The 21,357-nt window shown below is 46.9% G+C and overlaps 2 protein-coding genes across 2 annotated transcripts in view; both read right to left on the bottom strand.

The window, feature by feature from the left end:
- The window catches only part of LOC132467223 (natterin-3-like), a 153,645-nt gene that overhangs the window by 73,255 nt on the left and 59,033 nt on the right, over positions 1–21,357 (bottom strand). The window lies entirely within an intron of this gene.
- adamtsl2 (ADAMTS-like 2) overlaps positions 1–21,357 on the bottom strand; it is a 44,273-nt gene that overhangs the window by 12,108 nt on the left and 10,808 nt on the right. Inside the window, exons 8-15 of the mRNA XM_060065998.1 lie at positions 21,179–21,259; positions 18,535–18,710; positions 18,059–18,250; positions 6,103–6,226; positions 5,011–5,293; positions 4,147–4,238; positions 3,469–3,595; positions 3,053–3,266 (exon numbers count right to left, since the gene is read on the bottom strand). Of these exons, the coding sequence (XP_059921981.1) occupies positions 3,053–3,266; positions 3,469–3,595; positions 4,147–4,238; positions 5,011–5,293; positions 6,103–6,226; positions 18,059–18,250; positions 18,535–18,710; positions 21,179–21,259 (1,289 nt within the window). The remainder of the gene's footprint in view (positions 1–3,052; positions 3,267–3,468; positions 3,596–4,146; positions 4,239–5,010; positions 5,294–6,102; positions 6,227–18,058; positions 18,251–18,534; positions 18,711–21,178; positions 21,260–21,357) is intronic.

Raw genomic sequence — 21,357 nt, 5'->3', positions numbered from 1 at the left:
TGGCGGCATACATAAACAGACAGGGGGGAGTGCGCTCCTCTACTCTCCACCGAAAGGCGGTCGAGCTCTGGCTTTGGGCTCATCAGTATCTCCTCAGTCTAAGAGCCCTGCATATCGCGGGCGCCCAGAACTTCGGGGCGGACCTCATGTCTCCCGGCGGTCCTCGCCAAGACGAGTGGCGGTTACATCCCGACATTGTCAGACTGATCTGGCAGAGGTTCGGGACGGCTCAGGTGGACCTGTTCGCGTCCAGGGAGAACACACACTGCAGGTGGTGGTTCTCTCTCACCTTGGGATCTTCCCCCATTAGGGGTAGATGCGTTGGCACACACACCTTGGCCGCGGGCTCTCTTGTATGCATTTCCCCCACTCCAGCTGATCCTTCCTATTCTGGAACGGGTCAGACAGGAGAGATTGTCCCTCATTATAGTGGCTCCGGAGAACCGCTCAGCTCTGTGGTTTCCAGAGCTAGCGGCGCTCTCTTGGACGGTGCCGTGGCCGGTACCGTTCAGATTGGATGCGCTTTCACAGGCTCACGGGACAGTGCACCCGCCCGCCCGATGTTTCGGGACGGCTGTTGGTTTGGCTCCTGAGAGGTTTATCCTGCAGGGCAAAGGTTTGCCTGAAGCACTTATCAACACTATCCAGAGTGCTCGTGCACCTTCTACTTCTTCCCTCTATGCGGCAAAGTGGGGCGCTTTCTCTAATTGGTGTGACAGGAACCACGCTGTCCCATCTCAATGCGAGGTGGGAAGCGTGCTTGCGTTTCTGTAGTACTTATTGGAGAAAGGTTTGGCCTTCTCCACTATCAAGGTCTATGTGGCAGCCGTTTCGGCTGGCCAAGCAGGCTGTGATGGTAGACCGATCTTCAGCCATCCACTGGTCAAGAGATTCTTGTGTGGGGCTAGACGTGTTAGGCCTGTTTCGCGCATGCCTACACCACGCTGGGATCTCCCCACTGTGTTGCGGGGGTTTTCCAGGGACCCTTTCGAGCCTCTGTCTCAGGCCCTTTGGATGCCCTGTCCTTTAAGACGGGGCTCTTATTGGCTTTGGGTTCTGCCAAGCGGGCCGGTGAGTTAGTCAGCCCAAGCTGCTTGTTGCTTAACGAGGACAGCTCCTTTGTGCTGCTCAGACCTAATCCTGCGTTCCTCCCAAAAAATATTAACAGTTCTTTCCGGTCGAGAGATATTGTGCTTAAGGCTTTTCTCCCCCCATCTCATTCTAGTGAGGTGGAGGCGGAGTTGCATCTCCTGTGCCCGGTGCGGGCGCTGGTTAAGTACGTGAAACGCTCGGCCGCGTTCTGCTCCACACAACAGTTGTTTGTGTGTTATAGCGACACTGGCAGAGGCCGCGCTCTCTCCAAACAGCGGTTTTCTTGCTGGATATGTGAGGGTGTGTGCTTAGCCTACTCTGGGCAGGGCTTAGCGCCACCGTTGGGCATTAAAGCTCACTCGACACGGGGCGTGGCCGCTTCAATGGCTCTACTCAGAGGCTTTTCGGTGGAAAACATCTGTGCGGCTGCGTCTTGGTCTTCCCCCAGTTCCTTTGTCTGTTTTTTAGTTAGACATGTCCAGGGGCTCACTCGGCCACTCTGTGTTGGAGTCCGGGGCCCCTTCTACGGCTTAAGAATATCGGCATGTTCTTTTTGGGGCATCGTCAATATCCTCTCGCCAGCTGGCGAGTTGGATTTGACTGCCAGTATTTTTCTCCCGCCCTTTGTCAAATGAAAAATGTACTAGAGGGGTTCCTATTGGCTCGCCAGTTGACGAGTTGGATTTGTCTGCCAGTATAGCACTCCCTTTGTCAGTTTTTACATGTTAGACAGGTCCAGGGGCTCACTCGGCCACTCTGTGTTGGAGTCCGGGGCCCCTTCTACGGCTTAAGAATATCGGCATGTTCTTTTTGCGGCATCGTCAATATCCTCTCGCCAGCTGGCGAGTTGGATTTGACTGCCAGTATTTTTCTCCCGCCCTTTGTCAAATGAAAAATGTACTAGAGGGGTTCCTATTGGCTCGCCAGTTGACGAGTTGGATTTGTCTGCCAGTATAGCATTCCCGCCGTTTTTTCAAATAAGAAACGGACGAGAGAAGTTCCTTATTGGAAAGTTGGACTCCATAGCTCCGCCCCCAGTGGTAGCGGACCTAATGGAAACCGTATTACGCTGGTTTTTCTTTTCCTTCTCATGGATTCCATGAAGCACAGATTGAGCCATAGTTTTTACAGACTCACTTTTTTCTTTTGATCATCGCCTTGCTTGAACTAGGAGGCCGGACAACGCCCCTAAACAGTGGTATAATGAGAATATACCACAGCCTGTCGTGATCTATTGCTTAACTATACAACCCAATCTGTTGATAATAGATGGCAAAATAAAAACTCACCATCTTTTTTTTACCTCTAACTGGTGAACACAACTCCATTGTTGTATTATACTATTGGAGTGTAACAAACCTTTCAAAAGTAAACAACAAGATTTCAGTTGTTGCAACATCTAGGTGGATGATACATTGCTGTCGCTCTCTGTAACCATGTATCTGGGTCGGGTTGCAGACCCCAGGTTGTCTAGCTTACATGCTGCTGGGGCTAGAGATAAAACTAGGGCTTGTAGTTGGTGGTGGGATTAGGTTAGTGTTTGGACTGGGGCTAAAACTAGGGCTACTAGTTGGTGGTCGGATTAGGTTAGTGATGGGGCTAGGGCAAGTGGTAGAGCTAGAACGAGGGGTAGAGGAATGGTATTAATAATAGTATAGTATTAGTAGTAGGGTTAGGTTTAGTATTAGTATTAGTAATTGGGTTCGGGTTAGGGTTAAGGTTAGGGTTAGGGTAAAGGTTAGGGTTAGGGTTAGTATTAGTAATAAGGTTTGGGTTAGGGTTAAGGTTAGGGTTAGGGTTATTATTAGCAATTGGGTTAGGGTAAGTATTAATAATAGGGTTTGGGTTAGGATTAAGGTTAGGTTTAGTATTAGTAATAGGGTTAGGGTTAGTATTAGTAATAAGGTTTGGGTTAGGGTTAAGGTTAGGGCTAGGGTTTGTCCTTGGGAGACCGCTGTACCTCTGCCCATTCTGCCACCTCCCACTGTGCCCCACAGGCAGGGCTCTTGCAAGGCCGTCTCTCCGGGGGTCTCTCCAGCTCAGCAAGGGTGCAGAGGTCGCTGTACACAGAGCTGTCCAGCCCAGGGGACAACATCCTCCAGCATCGAACCAGCCGGAACTGGAAGCCCTCGCCACACGTTCGCGAACACTCACTCCAGGTGCTGGCCTCCCATCTGGACACACAGGAAGTACCACTCAGTACAGGGAGACAGGCAGACAGACAGAAAGACACCTAGATAGACTAACAGGGAGACAAGCAGAACTAAAGGCCGGGAGGTAGAAAGACAGACAGAGAGAGCAACAGATAAATAGACCAACATGCAGGCAGGCAGGCAGGTAGAACATTCAAGGAGACAGGCAGGCAGGAAGACAGACCGGGGTTGACACTCCCTGGCGATGCAGAAGTCGTGGACGGGTTGGGGTCGGGTCACTGCGTCGCAGTAAACGTCATCCACCTCTGTACCGTCGTACCGCACACACATGGCTAATGCCCTGCTAACACCTACACACAAACACGCACACACACACACACACACACACACACACACACACACACACACACACACACACACACACACACACACACACACACACACACATTATGTGGATTGTGTAGCAGTTGGACTGCATTTAAATAGATTGCATTTATACAGTGCTAACCAGTGGCCACTCAAAGCACTTTTACAATTTGGCCTAACATTCAACCATTCCCTCACCAACAATGGTGTCAACCACGCAGGGCAACAGCCAGCTACTCAGAAGCAGTTAGGGTAAGGTGTCTTGCTCAGGGACAACTTGACACTGTAGGAGGAGCCCGGGATCGAACTAGCAACATTCCGGTAATTAGCCAACCCACTATACCTCCTGAGCCACATGCACCCCAGTTTGTGTGTGTGTGTGTGTGTGTGTGTGTGTGTGTGTGTGTGTGTGTGTGTGTGTGTGTGTGTGTGTGTGTGTGTGTGTGTGTGTGTGTGTGTGTGTGTGTGTGTGTGTGTGTGTGTGCATGTGTGTGTGTGTGTGTGTATGTGTGTGTGTGTGTGTGTATTTGTGCACCTATAGAACAGGTCATGGTGCAGGGTTCCTGGGAGGAGAGCTTCCAACGGTACATATCAGCCGGACTCAGCTTCAGGTTCTTCTGGTTACCCCTGCACGCATGCACGCACACACACACACACACACACACACGCGCACACACACACACACACACACACACACACACACACACCACACACACACACGCACACACACACACACACACACACACACACACACACACACACACACACACACACACACACACACACACACACACACAAACATTAAGGTTAATCATTCATATGACTATCTTGTTTTGCACTGAATGTAGGAAGTCCATTTTCATTTTGAAGTGACTAAAGGAAGAACAGAGACTCTTATTTTGAAGGCCCATAGCAAACCGTTTGTTAGATGAAGGAACCCATTAGAAAGGTTCACTTCTTCACCTTGCATGTGAATTAATTTAAGGGGGCTGTGAACCCCCAATAAAAAACTAAATTAATGTCTTACATGAACCTCAACATAGGAATCTGTGCTATTTTGTCATTTTTTTCTCATTTTTATAAAACATTGTGTCAAATCCTTGTCTTTGTATGCTATTACCAATTCACCTCGAAGTCTATCAACCTTCCTGCTGATCGACCTGCCCACCTGTTCTTCTGGATGATCAAGGTACTGTTTGAAAGTTTAAGTGAAAGTCTATTGAATTGAAGAGATGTAATAAAGACCCTTTTCACAGAGGTATCATAGTGGGGCAAACACAGGACTTGCTTCTTTTGGGTATCAGGGCACGGCTAGTAGACCTCTCTGTGAAAAGGGTGTATAAGCCCACACAAGTACTGTCTGTCTGCCTGTGTATCAGACGTGTATGTGTGAAAGGACCTGGTCCTGTTGTTTCGGTGGATCCTCTGTCCTCCCAGAGTTCTGTTGGGGGTGTGGCCTTCACTGTCGTTTCGCTTGCGGCCAATGGAGAATTCCTGGGTCTCGTTGAAACTTTCCCGCTGCTCCAGCTCCACTAGCCCCGCCTCCTCCCCCTCCGCCAGCAGCTGATTGGTGGAGATGTTGATAAGCAGCTCATCTGCACCCATCCTGTCCCCCAACAGGACCCTCCAGATGAGGTTCTGGGAGTCTGGTACCGTGAGAGCAGACAAGCTGCTGTTCACCTCTAGAGAAGAGAAGGAGAGGAGGAGAGGGGGAGAGGAGGGAGGCGGAGAGTAGGAGAGGAGGAAGGAGGAGAGGAGGAGAGGGAGAGAGGAGGGAGGAGGAGAGGAGGAGAGGGGGAGAGGGGAAGAGGAGTAGAGGAGGGAGGAGGAGAGGAGGAGAGGAGGAGAGGAGTAGAGAAGGGAGGAGAAAAGGAGGGAAAGCCATGGATGACAATTAGACAGAATACTATGTATTTACAGTGTGTAAAAATGTATTTGTTACTAGAAGGAACATGTGGGAGGTTGGGAAGCTAATGGCTTATGGCTAACAGTAACCAGAGCTTATGCGACATTTCCCCATGATGCATCACGGTACCTCCACATCGATGACTCTGAGGTGCCACAAATCAACACAGTTTCATCTATCCTCTCACCAACTCACTCTCTTGCTCTCTCTCTTGAGCGCATAAGTGCTTTGTGCATAGTGTGTGCTTTCTGTGTGTGTGTGTGTGTGTGTGTGTGTGTGTGTGTGTGTGTGTGTGTGTGTGTGTGTGTTTGCTGGAAACTTTAACTTTTTATGAGCTTTAAACAGAAATATTGCAATGAAATATGTAGAAAATATTCTAGTTTGAGGTGTTTCAAGATGGCTGTGGTGTTGGGCGGCAGCATCACTGTTGCTGTAGGAGATGGCCTGGCTCCATGGACAGGGTTCACATGACATCATCGCATGACTTCAACAGAGCCCGCTGTCACTCTACATGGCCACGTCCTGTGAGTGTTTCTAAGTAGTGTTTGTGTAGTAGCACCCGGTACTCTGTTCAGCGCCTCCTACCTGCACACGGTGCCGCGGCGGATCCGTCTGGCTCACAGGCCACGCCCCCCGTTGTCTCTTCATACACCTCGTTAGTCTCCTCCCCATTAGGGCCCTTGGCTCGCCCAGGGGCCCTAGGGCCGGTCTGAGGGACGGGGAGACCAGGAAAGGTACGGTAAGCTACTTTAATGCATGGCATAGTAAGGTAGTGTAGGGCAGCCTTTCTCAAAGTGGGTGCCGCGGCACCCTGGGGTGCCCCGTGACTGTGTCAGGGGTGCCGCCAAAAAATTACGTATTCTGACATTTAATTTAAAAAAAAATGAGAATCGGACATTTCATATATGACATATATGAATATATTGAATGCATAAATACATTCTTTCTTACATATGAATGGATTAATAAAATTGTAAAGTAATTTTAGTTAAACAAATATATAAAATTAACCATAAAAATCTGTCTCACGTAACGTGACGACCCCACCGGTTTCAGCGTGACAGCGCAGCACACAGCACATTGTTTTATAATTTAACCGCGAAAATACATTTCACAAAGAGCAAGGAACAAGCATCATGGATCGTTTTTTAAAAAGAAAAGCCCCACAAGAACCAGACATGATTGACTGTGAAATGGAGCCTCAGCCTACTACTTCATGCGAGCCTTCGTCCACCAGCTCTGAGTCTGCACCAAAGGTCGCAAAGGTAGATAAGGCTAAAAAGAGAACATACAACGACAATTACCTCAAACTTGGCTTCATCAGTACTGGGGATGAAGCATGCCCTCTCCCTTTGTGTCTAATATGTGGGATGAAACTGTCAAACCAAGGGATGGTTCCGAGCAAACTTAAAAGACACCTGACCACTAATCATCCATCACTTGCTGACAAGGATGCTGAATATTTTGTTCGAATGAAAAGTCAACACAGCCGTCAAGAACAAATGATGATTAAATCTGCAAAAGTCTCGGAGAAGGCACTGGAAGCTAGCTACCTCGTAGCTGAAATAGTAGCTAAAACAAAGACGCCCCACACTATTGCAGAGACTGTAATTATGCCAGCCTGTACAGCAATTGTAAACAAAATGCTAGGGCCTCAAGCTGCAAAAGAAATTTCAAAGGTCCCTCTGTCGGATTGTACAATAGGGAGGCGTATCAATGACATGTCTGTGGATATTGAAGCTGCCGTTTTGGGGAAAATCAAGACAAGTGGACATTTTTCTTTACAACTTGATGAGTCAACAGACGTGAGTGGGCACGCTCAGCTCTTGGCAAATGTTCGGTTTGTGGATGGGGACCGTATTAGAGAGAATTTTCTATTTTGCAAACCGCTGCCAAACAAAACGACAGGAGAAGAAATTTATCGTGTGACAAATGAGTATCTTGAAAAGGGTGGATTGAGTTGGAAGAACTGTATTAGTATCTGTACGGATGGTGCGGCTGCAATGACGGGCTGTGCCAAAGGTTTCATTAGCAGGGCCAAACACCAAAACCCTGACATCCGCACAACCCACTGCTTCCTTCACAGAGAGGCACTTGCTGCAAAGACGCTCCCAAAAGAACTTTCGGACGTACTTGACAGAGCAGTGGACATTGTTAATTTCATAAAAGCGCGCCCGTTAAAGAGCCGCCTGTTTTCGATTCTGTGCAAGGAAATGGGGGCAGAGCATCAGAGCTTGTTGCTACACACGGCAGTCCGCTGGCTGTCACGGGGGAAGGTTTTGGGCCGATTGTACGAGTTAAGAGAAGAACTCAGAGTCTTCTTGACAGAAGAGAAATCTGCATATGCAGAGCTGCTCGCAGATGAGCAATGGTGCGTAAAACTCGCGTATTTGGCTGACATCTTCAAGCACCTCAATGAGCTGAACATTAAAATGCAAGGCAAAGAAGAAAACCTCCTCTCCTCGTCTGACAAAGCTGTTTACATGCGTGCTGCATGTAAACAGCAGCACGCTTTCTGACCTCATAGCCCAGCATCTGAAATCTCTTGACGAGCGATTTAATCATTATTTTCCATCGGAGTGTTATGCACAGTTTGACTGGGTGCGTGATCCATGGAGTTCACGCGCACTGGAGAGCGCAACGGACTGGCCACTGCCAACACAGGAGCAACTGATGGAGATCAGGGAAGACCGCACATTGAAAATGAGATTTGGTGACATGGAATTGGACAGGTTTTGGATATCAGTTGAAAAAGAGTATCCAGTGGCTTCAAGTAGCGCTGTTGCTATTTTGCTTCCCTTCTCCACAACTTATCTGTGCGAACTGAGCTTTTCAAGCCTGACATACATCAAGAACAAGTACAGGGAGCGACTGAGGACTGTGGACCAGGAGCTCCGTGTCTGCCTCTCATCCATCCCTGCCAGGATAGGCCGGTTGTGTGCGTCGCACCAGGCTCACGTCTCTCATTGATTGTGAGTCACACCCCCCTCTCTCTCCCCTCTCTCTCTCAATTGCGGCTTATTTGTGTGCGTATGCGCGCTGCATGCGCGAATGTGGACCTCTCTCATTGCGGATTATTGTTTGCGTGTGCGTGTGTGTGTGTGTGTGTGTGTGTGTGTGCGTGTGTGTGTGTGCGTGTATGGCACGGATGGAAACAAGCACTATGATGGAAAAACATTCCTGCTATCTCTGCCCTTCATTTGAGTTCTCCTGGTCTCAATTTGTTGGGTTCTTGTATTGCCTGTGTTGCTGTATAGCTTGGGCGGTCCACCTCTTATGGTTTTATGGCATTTGTGTCTCTGATTTATTGTTTTGTGAAGCACTTTGTAAACCTGTGTTTTTAAAGGTGCTATAAAGTTGCTATGAAGTTGTTATTATTATTAATATTTACAGTTGTATTATGCTCTGTTCATTACTGTCCTGTCTAAATAAACAGGACATTTGCATTTACGTTTAGGCTATGCAGTGTCGTTTTTAATGATATTTTACACTGGGGTGCCTTGAGATTATATGCACTTTTGAAAGGTGCCCTGGCTGAAAAAAGTTTGAGAAAGGCTGGTGTAGGGCATGGTATGGTGAGGTGGGGTTAGGTACACTAAGGAGGTGTAAGGTATGGTGAGGTGGGTTGGGTATCGTTTGGGTTTTATCCGATACCGGTGCCTACTCTGTACTTTTCAAACGGTTCCGGTGCTAAAACGGTTCTCGAACCGGTACTTAAAAAAACGAAACTGCACACACTTGCATACATGCACGACTTGTTCTGAGTAATAATAATAATAATATTAATTACTTGCTGAAAGCAGGCAGGCACGCATCATGGCGCAACATTATTGCCAAAGTCATATTAAAGGTTGGGTATGGGATTTGCGAAATGCCAGCAGATTTTGAAAATACACAACTCAAATGGTCCTACCCCCTCTCCTTCAACGCTGACTCTGACTCCACCCATTCCAAGTACATGGACGCGCAATCATGCACGAGCGAACACAGATGCGCGAGAGCGAGTCATTTGCTAGTTAGCTAGCTCCAGTAGCTACCGCAGGATAACAACAAACAGAAGCTTGCTCTGGGTCACGAGGTTTGAGTACGTGGACGAAGGGGTCGCGCGCGGGGCACGGGGGAGGGGGAGTGCAGTACGACCGTTTGATTGACGTACTTACTGTCCAATGCAACTCGGTGGCAATGGAAATCATTGGCTGGAGTTTTCCGAGCCCTGCCCGTTCCACAGATGATTGACTTGTTTAATTTTCATGTCAGTACTTCTAACTCAGTGGCTGTAAGTGGGTTATGATAAGGATTTCAAGTAATTTTGCAAAAATGGCCAAAAAAGCGAATTCCATACCCAACCTTTAATTAACACACACACACACACACACACACACACACACACACACACACACACACACACACGCGCGCGTTCATTCACGTTCACCCACTACAACCTGCCGATCTTCAATCAAAACAACATCAAGTAAGCGATACCGCAGCGCGTTGATAAGTCCGTCCCGAGTCTCGAGGAGCCCATAGGCTTTATGGTTTATATGTTTGAAAGCCGTGACACAGACACACTCTATTACCAGTTGGCCTGAAATACCACGCCTCGCAGTCATGGACCTATAAAGAAAGTCGTAGTCGTACCATGCGTGTTTAGCGCAACATTGAAAAGGGTCCCGTCTGAAACAGTGTCGCGGAGCGCTGCGTTCCGAACGTTGTGTAATCAAATACACCGGTATGGCGGTATATAACAAAAGCATTTCCTAACGAAAATACACACCGTTATTCAGTCTGAACCGGTATAGCGCCCAGCACTAACGCAAGTTGACGCCGCAACACAGGGCCGTCGATAAGGGGTGAAAGGTGATGACGATTCAGGGGGCCCACAGCCCAGGGGGGGCCCACAAAAAAATAAAAGAAAAAAATATTTTAAATTATTAAAATATTTTAATAATATATTAATAATATATTCCAACTGCCAGCACCACAGCAACTGTGGAGACAGCAGAAGGCCGAGCCACCACAGCACGCGACACCACCCTTAAGACCAATAGCTCACTGCTGATCACACAGTTAACTAGTCATGTTAACAAGTAATGAGACGTCAAAGCCCTCCTTCATTACTGTAACTCTGGAAAACCATCTCTTTGTATCTTCTTTTAAACTGTTTCATGCTTGGACATTGCTTGATCTCCATATTCAAACTGTTCCACAGCTTTACCCCACAAACTGAAATGCAAAAGCCTTTCCTGGTTGTTCGGATGCTGAACCTGTCAAAATTTAGTTTCCCCCTCAAATTATAACTAAGCTGTCTTTCATCAAATCATTTTTGAATATTATTTGGGAGTTTGTTGTTTTTTGCTTTGTACATTACCTGAGCAGTTTGAAACTTCACCATGTCAGTGAATTTCATTATTCTTGACTGTAGAAATAATGAATGAGTATTGTCCAAATATCCAACCTTATGAATGACACGAATCGCTTTCTTCTGCAGGATAGTTACTGGTGCTAATGAGGTTTTGTAGTTGTTCCCCCAGACCTCGACACAGTACATTAGATATGGCGAAACGAGTGCACAGTAAAGAGTGTGGAGTGATTTATGATCCAAAGCCTGCTTTGCTTTGTTTATTACTGCAATGCTTTTTGACAATTTGGTTTGAACAAGTTTTATGTGTGATTTCCAACTGATTAGATCATCGATCATAACTCCAAGAAATTTCATTTCGTGTACTCTTTCAATTTCCACCCCATCTATTTCCATTTTTACCTGCACATCTCTTTTACCATATCCAAATAGCATAATTTTAGTTTTGGCCAGGTTTAGGGATAATTTGTTGTAATCAAACCACTTTTTTAGTTTGATAAATTCCTCAGCAAGATCCTTCAGAAGCTCAGCGAGATCGTCTCCAGAGCAGAAGATGTTTGTATCATCCGCAAACAGGACTAATTTCAGTAGCTTGGACACTTTGCATATATCATTAATGTACAGTAAAAACAACTTTGGACCCAGTACTGACCCTTGAGGTACGCCGCTAGCAATGTCCAAGCATGAAGAGGAGTAATCACCCAACTTCACAAACTGTTTTCTCCCGTTAAGATAACTTTTAATCCAATCTAGAACAACTCCTCTTACTCCGTACTTTTCCAGTTTGCAAATTAAAATGTCATGGTTGATTGTGTCGAATGCTTTTTTTAAATCGATAAACACTCCAATTGCCTGTTGTTTCTTGTCTATAGCCATTGTGATTTCTTCTATTGATTCTATTATTGCTGATGATGTTGATCTATTTGATCTAAATCCATATTGACTGTCAGAAAGTAGTTGATGCTTTTCTAAAAAAGATTCTAACCTGGAGTTGAAGAGTTTTTCTAGAATCTTGGAGAATTGCGGAAGTAAAGAGACAGGTCTGTAATTTGTGAAGTTGTGTTTGCTCCCAGCTTTGTATAATGGTATAACCTTAGCAGTCGTCATTCCATCCGGAAATATCCCGGTTTGAAATGATAAATTGAATATATGAGTCAGCGGTTTTACAATTGCCGGTATTACCAGTTTGACTAGAGCCATATCCATGTCTTGAAAATCAGTGGATCTTTTGTTTTTGCAGTTGTTTACAATGTCCAAAATTTCAGCATCGTCCACTGCCTTTAAGAACATAGAACTGGGATTTCTATCTACCAGTTTCTCCATCATTTCACCAGTTGTCCCTGGATCCGGAATTTTTTCTGCCAAATCCGGCCCCACATTGACAAAGAATTTATTAAAACTGTTAGCTACTTCTTCCATGTTATAGTTCTTTTTGTCCTTATCAATAAAGAACTGCGGATACTTGTCAGAACCAGAGTTCTTTCTTATAATACTGTTTAAAAGATTCCATATTCCTTTGATATTGTTTTTTATTATCCTCCAGAATTTTTTTATAATACTCTTTTTTATTTGCCCTTATAATATGAGTTAGCTTATTTTTATATTTTTTATATTTGTTATCTGCTTCTGCTGTTTTCAGTCTTATAAATTCTCTATAGAGTGTGTTTTTCTTTTTGCAGGCATTCTGTAATCCTTTTGTGATCCAGGGACAGCTGGTGCAATTCCACTCCTTTACAGGACAATTTTTATCATACAGTGTCTTAACAATCCTCATGAATGTGTCGTAAGCACTATTTGAATCACCCTTTTCATATACCACCTCCCATTGCAGCTCCCCCAAGTCGTTATTTAACAGTTTGATGGATTCCTCCGTCCTTGTGCGTTTGTACTGTTTTGGCCTATCTGCCCTGGTTATCTTGTAATTACAATTGTAAACCACAAAAACTGGTAGATGGTCAGTGATGTCCTTGATTAATAAACCACTCTCTGATTTATTTTCAATGTAATTTGTGAAAATGTTGTCAATTAGGGTGGCAGAATAGGAGGTGATTCTACTGGGCCTGGTGATTTTGGGAAACAGGCTCACACTGTACATTGTATTAATAAAAGTATCAATGGCTGAGTAGTTACTTGGATTTAGGAGGTCAATATTAAAATCACCGCAAACAAAAACAACTTTGTTGCAAAACTTTGAGAACATAGAGTCAATCCAGTTAGTGAAGATTTCAATACTTGTCCCTGGGGTTCTGTAAATACAGCTTATTATGATGTTTTTTGTTTTCTCCATACAGATTTCTATTGTTATGCATTCCAGTACATTGTCCATTGTTACTGTCATTTCATCAACTATGTGAAATTGTAATGCATTGATCACGAAAATCCCCACTCCTCCCCCTCCTTTATTTTGTCTGTTGATGTTAACCAGGTCATAGCCCTCTAGAGTATAGTTGGTCTCCTCCCCCTCAGTGATCCAGGATTCAGATATAGCAATTACGTGAAAAGGAATGGCAAATGTATGTAAATAGTCCTTGATTGCATGGACATTTTTGCTCAAATGCCTGCTGTTAAAGTGAATTATTGTCAGTTTTCCAGTACAGTAAATTTTTGCATTGAACTGCTCACTAGTGTAATAATGACAGTTCTCATTGAGGTTGTAGAAAAAGTTAATGTCCGGGTCTATATCTTGATCAATATCCTGTGTTTGGTGATCTGTGTATTCCGAAGGTTTCAGCTGAACATGCTCGTAATCAGTAATCAAGTCAGATAAACGGGTAATGTCATCCTGGGATTGGTGTGTATTGACAGTGCGCGTGTAGTAATGTAGAGCGTCAGTGTCTGGTGTGGTGGACACTTTAGCGTGTTGTGAGACAGATGTCATGTCAGTACTTGCCCAACTCCTCGATGCTCCTGATGACCATCACTTTGGCCTCCTCTGGAGTATCGCCGTTGAGTTTGATGAACACTTTGCAGTTCCTCGTCCAGGTTTGTTGAATCTTCTTGTTTTTCCTCAGATCTCGTGCTTCTTTTGCTATGTTGGCATTGCGTTTAACCAGGTGCTCGTTCATGTAAACATCCGTCCCCTTCAGCTTCTTCCACTCCTTCAGCAGTGCGATTTTGTGCTTTCTGTTAGTAAATCTCAGGATAACTCTCGGGGTGTCGGGTCGCTGATCTCTGTTATCGTTGGTGCGCTCCGTTTTGCGCTTCCTCATGGGCAGCGGGTGACAAGCCTCTATGTGGCTGCAGTCGAGGTGGATGTCCTTAGCCTGTAGAAAGGCTACCACCTGTTGCTCCGCAGAAGCCACATCTTCCTCCTCTGGCTCTGTCCGGGACCCGTTGTTAGTGGCCACTGCTCGTGCGAATGACCGGGGTCGGATGCGAAGCCCAGATATAATAACATCATTGATCCGAGAATATTGCTCCAGATCCGTCATCCTGTCATCCAGCTCTCTGATTTTCTCATCTCTGTACTTGTTCTCTGTGTCGATGGCGGTCAACTTCTCGAGCAGTCTGTGAATCTCCATCTGCTTCTCCTTCACAGCAGCCACCTCATCTCTCAGAGCATCAATGACTTTCTTCAGTTCACTGTAGTCCACCTTGGGGGGCATAGTCGCTGGCGTTCGTAGCCTAAAGGCTAACTGTTAGCCGCTGAGTCACTTGAGGTCCGGATGTGTGGCCTACACGAGGTGGACCCACAGGGGTCAACTGAACCTCTATCGGGAAGTGACGCAGGGGACACAGGACAGGAGGCAGGGGAGGCGAGTATGGACAATCTGTTCCCAATGGACCATGAGGCAACGCCAGAGCCTGCCTAATTAACGGGACGGTTCGGAACAGCCCAACTGGAGGATCCCAACCTGACGAGTGCTCTCCAGCAGGTGACCGTGGTGGACGGGAAGGCCATCGAGGGGGTAGGTCTGGTCACATACCCTCATTTTGCCATCAAAAACAAGTTTTTGTATCAGGTCGTAAAGAGGATTGATGAATGTGTTGTGTTGTTGTTGGTGCCCCGTCCCTTTGTTCAATCAGTCCTGCAGCTGGCACACTCCCACCTTCTTGGGGCTCATCTAGGGGTGGAGAAGACCCTGGACCGGATCAAGGCAAGATTCCACTGGCCGGGGGTAAAGAGGGCAGTGGAGGATTACTGCCGCAGTTGCCCGGAGTGCCAACAGGTGGCACCAAAACCACATTTCCGTGGCCCATTAATTCCCCTACCCATTATTTCAGTTCCTTTCAGCAGGATTGCCATGTACCTGGTGGGACCACTACCCAAGAGCAGCCGGGGGCACCAGTACATCCTGGTGATACTGGATTATGCCACTAGGTACCCCGAAGCCATTCCACTGCGCACCATGGCCTCAAAAGGAATTGCACGTGAGTTGGTCCTGATGTTCTCCCGGGTGGGCATTCCCGAGGAGATCTTGACAGACCAGGGAATGCAAATAATGCAAATAAAACAGTTGCGCACCTCAGTATATCACCCGCAGACCGATGGACTAGTGGAAAGGTTCAACCGGACCCTGAAGCAGATGCTGAAGAAGGTGATGGAGGCGGACAGACGGAATTGGGACCAGCTGCTTCCCTATCTCATGTTCTCGATCAGAGAAGTGCCCCAATCGTCAACCGGCTACTCTCCATTTGAACTCCTCTATGGGAGACGACCCCGGGGGCTGCTGGACATAGCGAAGGAAGCCTGGGAACAGCAACCGTCGCCCCATCAAACCATGGTGGAACACGTGGGAGACATGAGGGACCGGATGGCCACCTTGTGGCCCCTGGTGCGGGAACACATGCAGGAGGCCCAGGTTGCCCAAGCACGGGTCTACAACAGAGGGGCCCAACAGCGAGACTTCCAGCCCGGAGATAAAGTGCTGGTACTTGTCCCCACAACAGAGTGTACGTTTCTGGCCCGGTGGAACGGGCCATACGAAGTACTTGAAAAGGTAGGGGAGGTGAATTATAGAGTCCTACAGCCGGGACGTTGGAGCCCGACTCAAATTTACCATGTGAACCTGTTAAAGAAATGGAATGCCCGGGAAGTACTCTGCTCTATTCCTCCAAAGGCTACCAGTGAAACCGGGCCTGCCAAGGTGCCCCTAGGGGAACAGCTGAGCCCAGCACAGAGGCAGGAGCTCATGGAGTTGGTCGTCCAGAACCAGGATGTGTTCTCCAGTGAACCGGGCCACACCAATCTGGTACAGCACCACATCATCACTGAGCCCGGGAAAAAGGTGAAATTGAGGCCCTACCGCATACCGGAGGCCAGGAGAGAGGCCGTCAGGACCGAGGTAAAGACTATGTTGGAAGTGGGAGTCATTGAGGAGTCAAACAGTGAGTGGTGCAGCCCCATAGTGTTGGTGCTGAAACCCGATGGCACCATACGCTTCTGCAATGACTTTAGGAAGCTAAATTAGATATCTAAATTTGACGCCTACCCCATGCCCCGAATAGATGAACTCATAGAACGGCTAGGGACCGCCCGGTATATCAGCACGCTTGACCTGACAAAGGGTTATTGGCAGGTACCCTTAGCTCCCGAGGCTCGAGAGAAAACCGCTTTTGCCACTCCTGACGGGCTGTTCCACTACAGGAAGCTACCCTTCGGATTGCACGGGGCCCCGCCCACCTTCCAGAGGTTGATGGACCGGGTACTCCGTCCCCATCGGGGGTATGCGGCGGCCTATATTGACGATATAGTCATCCATGGGAGTGAGTGGGACACTCATGTGAAGCAGGTGAGCGCAGTATTGCAGGCCTTACGGGAGGCGGGGCTAACGGCTAACCCAAAGAAGTGTCAGCTCAGTCTGCAGGAGGCGGAGTACCTTGGCTACACCATTGGGAGGGGATGTGTGAAACCCCAGATGAAGAAGGCGGAGGCGATACAGGACTGGCCACGGCCCCTGACCAAGAAACAGGTACGCACGTTTGTGGGGCTTACCAGCTACTACCGGAGGTTTATTCCCCACTTTGCGTCCATAGCCAGCCCTCTGACAGATCTGACCAGGGACCAGCTGCCCGCCCGAGTCACATGGACCGAGGAGACGGAGAAAGCCTTTCAGGACCTAAAGGGCGCACTGTGTTCAGGACCCGTGCTGGTAACCCCGGACTTCACCAAGCCAATGGTGGTGCAGACGGATGCGTCGGAAACAGGGGTGGGGGCAGTGTTGTCACAACTACATGAAGGTGAGGAACACCCGATTATTTATATCAGCCGGAAGTTGTTGCAGAGGGAACAAAAATACTCCACGGTGGAGAAGGAATGTCTTGCCATCAAGTGGGCCCTGGAAACCCTGAAATACTACCTGTTGGGGCGCCACTTCACCCTGGTCACAGATCATGCACCACTGGTTTGGATGTCAAGGAATAAGGACAGTAACGCCAGGGTCACCCGCTGGTTCCTATCATTACAACCTTTTGCCTTCTCGGTTGTTCACAGGTCAGGGGCAGCCCATGGGAATGCGGATGCCCTATCCAGGAGGGATGCTCTGGGGAGCTGGACCGCCCCTCCCTCCTGGTCGGAGCTGAGGGGGAGGGTGTGTGGCAGACGCCAGGGAGGGTTGGTGATTGAGGGGAGGTATGTGGCAGCATGCTGGCTCCACCCCCAAGCTTTACAGGGACTGCCTCCCTTAACGATGCAAGCCTGAGGTGCATTAGGCAGGAGTGCTTGGGGATAAAAGTGAGCATGCAACCACATGGAGGGAAGCCTACTACGGAGTGCCTCTGCGTGAGCCCCTGTGAACTGTGTGTGGCCAAAGAGTGCAGGAAACCTGAACATTGACGGATTATTTGTGTACCGACCGCTTTGCATGAGAACCCTCCCGGTGACGACCCCTGGACTACGGACTACGGATTATGGACTCTGGATTACCCTTTTCCCCACCCTGGTGACAATTATTCGTCTATTTTGAATAAATCACCTTATTGAACTGCTCTCTGTGTTGTGTGTATCATTTGACTTGGTGGCGTGGAAACCCCACACCCACTGGCCCGCTACAGTATTTAGTACTGTAGTAGTGTAGTGTGTATTTAGTACTGTAGTTGTATAGTATGTATTCAGTACCGTAGTTGTATAGTGTGTATTTTATACTGTAGTTGTATAGTGTGTATTTAGTTCTGTAGTTGTATAGTGTGGATTTAGTACCACGGTAGTGTAGCATGAATAAAGCAATGTAGTAGTATGTTTACCTGGCTTAGTTGAGACCCCTGATGGAAGAGGCTGCCATTGGGCCCCTGGAGGCCCCCCAGCTCCACAGAGAGCCCCCCTGCTGAGGATTCTGTGCCGGTGTAGAGAGGGGGTGGAGCTACAGGGGAGATGGCTTGACGCAGGATGGTGTATTCATAGGTGATGTATGGGACACGACCATTCTGGTTCCACAACTGTAGCAGGACACAAGGTTGTTTAATCTGAGAGGTTAAAATGTTCTAATCTGAGAAATTCCAATGTTCTAATCTGAGAGGTTTCAATGTTCTAATCTAAGAGGTTTCAATGTTTTAATCCGAGATGTTTCAATGTTCTAATCTGAGAGGTGTCAATGTTCTAATCTGAGAGATGTCAATGTTCTAATGTGAGAGGTATCAATGTTCTAATCTGAGAGGTTTTAAGGTTAGAATCTAGGAGGTTGTAATCTGCAAAATTTCAATGTTTTATTAATATTGGGCACCAGTATGTTGATGGGCTGGTCGACGGGGCCCTTGGCAACGATGTACTCGATCCCGGTCTCAAAGACATCAGTGGGCCGGCGGTACTTGAAGATGGTGCCGGCAGCGTGGAAGTTCTGGGGGCTGTCGACGCGGTAACCCCCGTTGAAGAAGAAGTTGCCTGCCTGGTCGGTCACCGCTGTGGAAGAGGGCAGAGGTTATCCTGATCTACCTTGCTTTACTTATCTAGTCATTTATCAGACACTATTGTCTTTCACTTTTTTTGATTGATTGGCTGTAGGCAGAGTGTGTAAATTTGAGATTGAACCGAGAGCTTTTTAGTTGTAAGACATACACCTTAGCCACTACCCAGTGGCGATTTGAGGGTCTGTTGGCGCCCTAGGCTAAAATTCCTAGGGGGCCCCTCCGACCAACGTTCATCACCATTATGTTCTAAATAATTTGACCAAACCAGTATTCAGGCTAGTGTTCATCCATGCACAAAGCATTTATTTTGCAAATGCTGTTTTACATGCCATGGCTAGTGCAAATGCTGCTATGTACTCACATCAAAAGACGTTGAATATTGCACTCCACTGAAAAAGAGTTAGTGTTCACATTCATTTGTGAGCACTATGTTAATACAAATATAGAACAATAAAACTAAAAAAATAGATAGATAGAGATTTTATTGTCATTGCACATGTCACAAGTACAGAGCAACGAAATTACCAGTTACATCCCTTCCAAGAAACATAAAAAGACAGTGTGGGGAGACAGGATGGAGGGACTGTCGGGACGCATGCGCCCCCTTATTATTAGATAAGAAAAGGAAAATAAGAGGGGAAACAAGGGGAAAAAAGGTAATTCCCAAACTAGGCTCCCCTACAGTGTAGGGGATTAGGAAAAAAAACACCTCAGGACATAAGCAATACATGTGGGAGGGGGGAAGTTACTGTACTGTAACGAAGGATGGAGAGGGGGAGGGAATCCAGAAGGCATTGAGTCCAGGGGGTGTGTGTGTTATGTGTCTGTGTGTGTGTGTGTGTGTGTGTGTGTGTGTGTGTGTGTGTGTGTGTGTGTGTGTGTGTGTGTGTGTGTGTGTGTGTGTGTGTGTGTGTGTGTGTGTGTGTGTGTGTGTGTGTGTGTGTGTGTGTGTGTGTGTGTGTGTGTGTGTGTGTGTGTGTGTGTGTGAGCCCAAGGACTCCAGATATAAACATGGTATAAAAAGCACACCTAACAGAGGTGTGAGGTATCTCGGAATTAATTATCTTAAATTAGTTACAGCAATTGATTGCTTTTTAATAGTTTTATCAGGTAATTAAGCCCACAATACAATTCCAGTGCTCATCAAAACCCTTATAGCTGGTTCAGACTACACGATTCTCAGACATTCCTCCACGATTTAACATGTCACACTATACGATCTCAGAGCCAGGAAATCGGGCCTTGTCTCGTCGTAAGACTGGCCACACTCTTTCAAGGGATTCAAGGGTGCGATGCTCTCTACTTTGTATCATTCACGTTTGCAAGATATTTTGAAAATCTAAGATTTAGAACTAACATAAATGCTTTTTACATTTTTGTCATAAAGGTTCCAGTAGTTTTTATATCTGCTCAATGCGCCAATTCCTCACAGTAGTTGCGTTGCGCGTGACATGAACTATACAAAGTAGACGAAGCAACAACGTAGCCTATCAACAAAGCCTCAACAATGGATCCCGAGTACCTAGCACTAGGCATTATGCTGGCGGTCCTCTGCACAGAGACGGAAAGGAAGAAAAAGAAGAAAAGATTGTGGACTCGATCTTGGGTTGAAAATGCAGGGACGTTGCTGCCACATTTCCACCAAACTTGTCACCATTATATTGCTCCATTTTCTATCGTTTTCTTTATTAGCCTTCTTCTTGTTATTGATCGCATTCATTTTTGCAATAGTTACTCCTACTCAGCGTAGTGCAGTGAAGTCAGTTGGTAAACACTGCGCGTGAGCTCCAGCTGTTCGCGGGCTTCCCTCACGCAACTGTGAGCGTCGTTCCCTCATGTCAACAATAGATACGTCATGCGATTCCCCAAAAAATTCTGACATGCCAAACTTTTCGTCGTGGGGTTTTCGAAGGTCGCAGACGAAAGCATCGCAGATCGCAAGCATGTCACATTACAAGACCTCGTCTCGTCGCCGACCTGTAAAAATCGTGTACGATTCGCAAATTTGTCTACGACGAAAGAAACGGGCCAAAATCGGGCTGAAATTGTGTAGTCTGAACCAGCCAAAGGTGCTACATGTGATTTTTCTGAACATTAATACAACAGCAAACAAACTACAATTGCGGTTTACTGGCCTTTGCTAGGGCAACTGATTGCCCTAGCTCAGGGGTGCCCACACTTTTCGGCATTAATTTTCACAAGCTGCGCCTCTGCCACTACCCTATCATGCACACAACAAACTATCTATCTATAAAACTATCTATTTATAAATACATGCACGTGACATATACATGTCACGTGCATGTATATCTATCAAACCATATGTGAGTGTCTGTGTGTGTGTGTGTGTGTGTGTGTGTGTGTGTGTGTGTGTGTGTGTGTGTGTGTGTGTGTGTGTGTGTGTGTGTGTGTGTGTGTGTGTGTGTGTGTGTGTGCATGCGTGCATGTGTGCGTGTGTACCTAAAACATCAGCAGACTTCTTCCTCTCGATGATCTGGATATTCCATGATCCTTCAGGGATCTGGGTAATGAATGAGTAACCTTGATGACACAGAAAAAGTTGGTTAGTTGGTGGTTGGCCTCTATTTGGTCTACAGGTGGTCTGTGGTTGGTTCATGGTTGGTCTGTGATTGGTTTAT

This window comes from Gadus macrocephalus, chromosome 11 (assembly GCF_031168955.1).
Source record: "Gadus macrocephalus chromosome 11, ASM3116895v1".
NCBI classification, from domain to species: domain Eukaryota; kingdom Metazoa; phylum Chordata; class Actinopteri; order Gadiformes; family Gadidae; genus Gadus; species Gadus macrocephalus.
The sequence above is the reverse complement of the archived record's forward strand: the minus strand, read 5'-3'. Positions and strand labels throughout refer to the sequence as shown.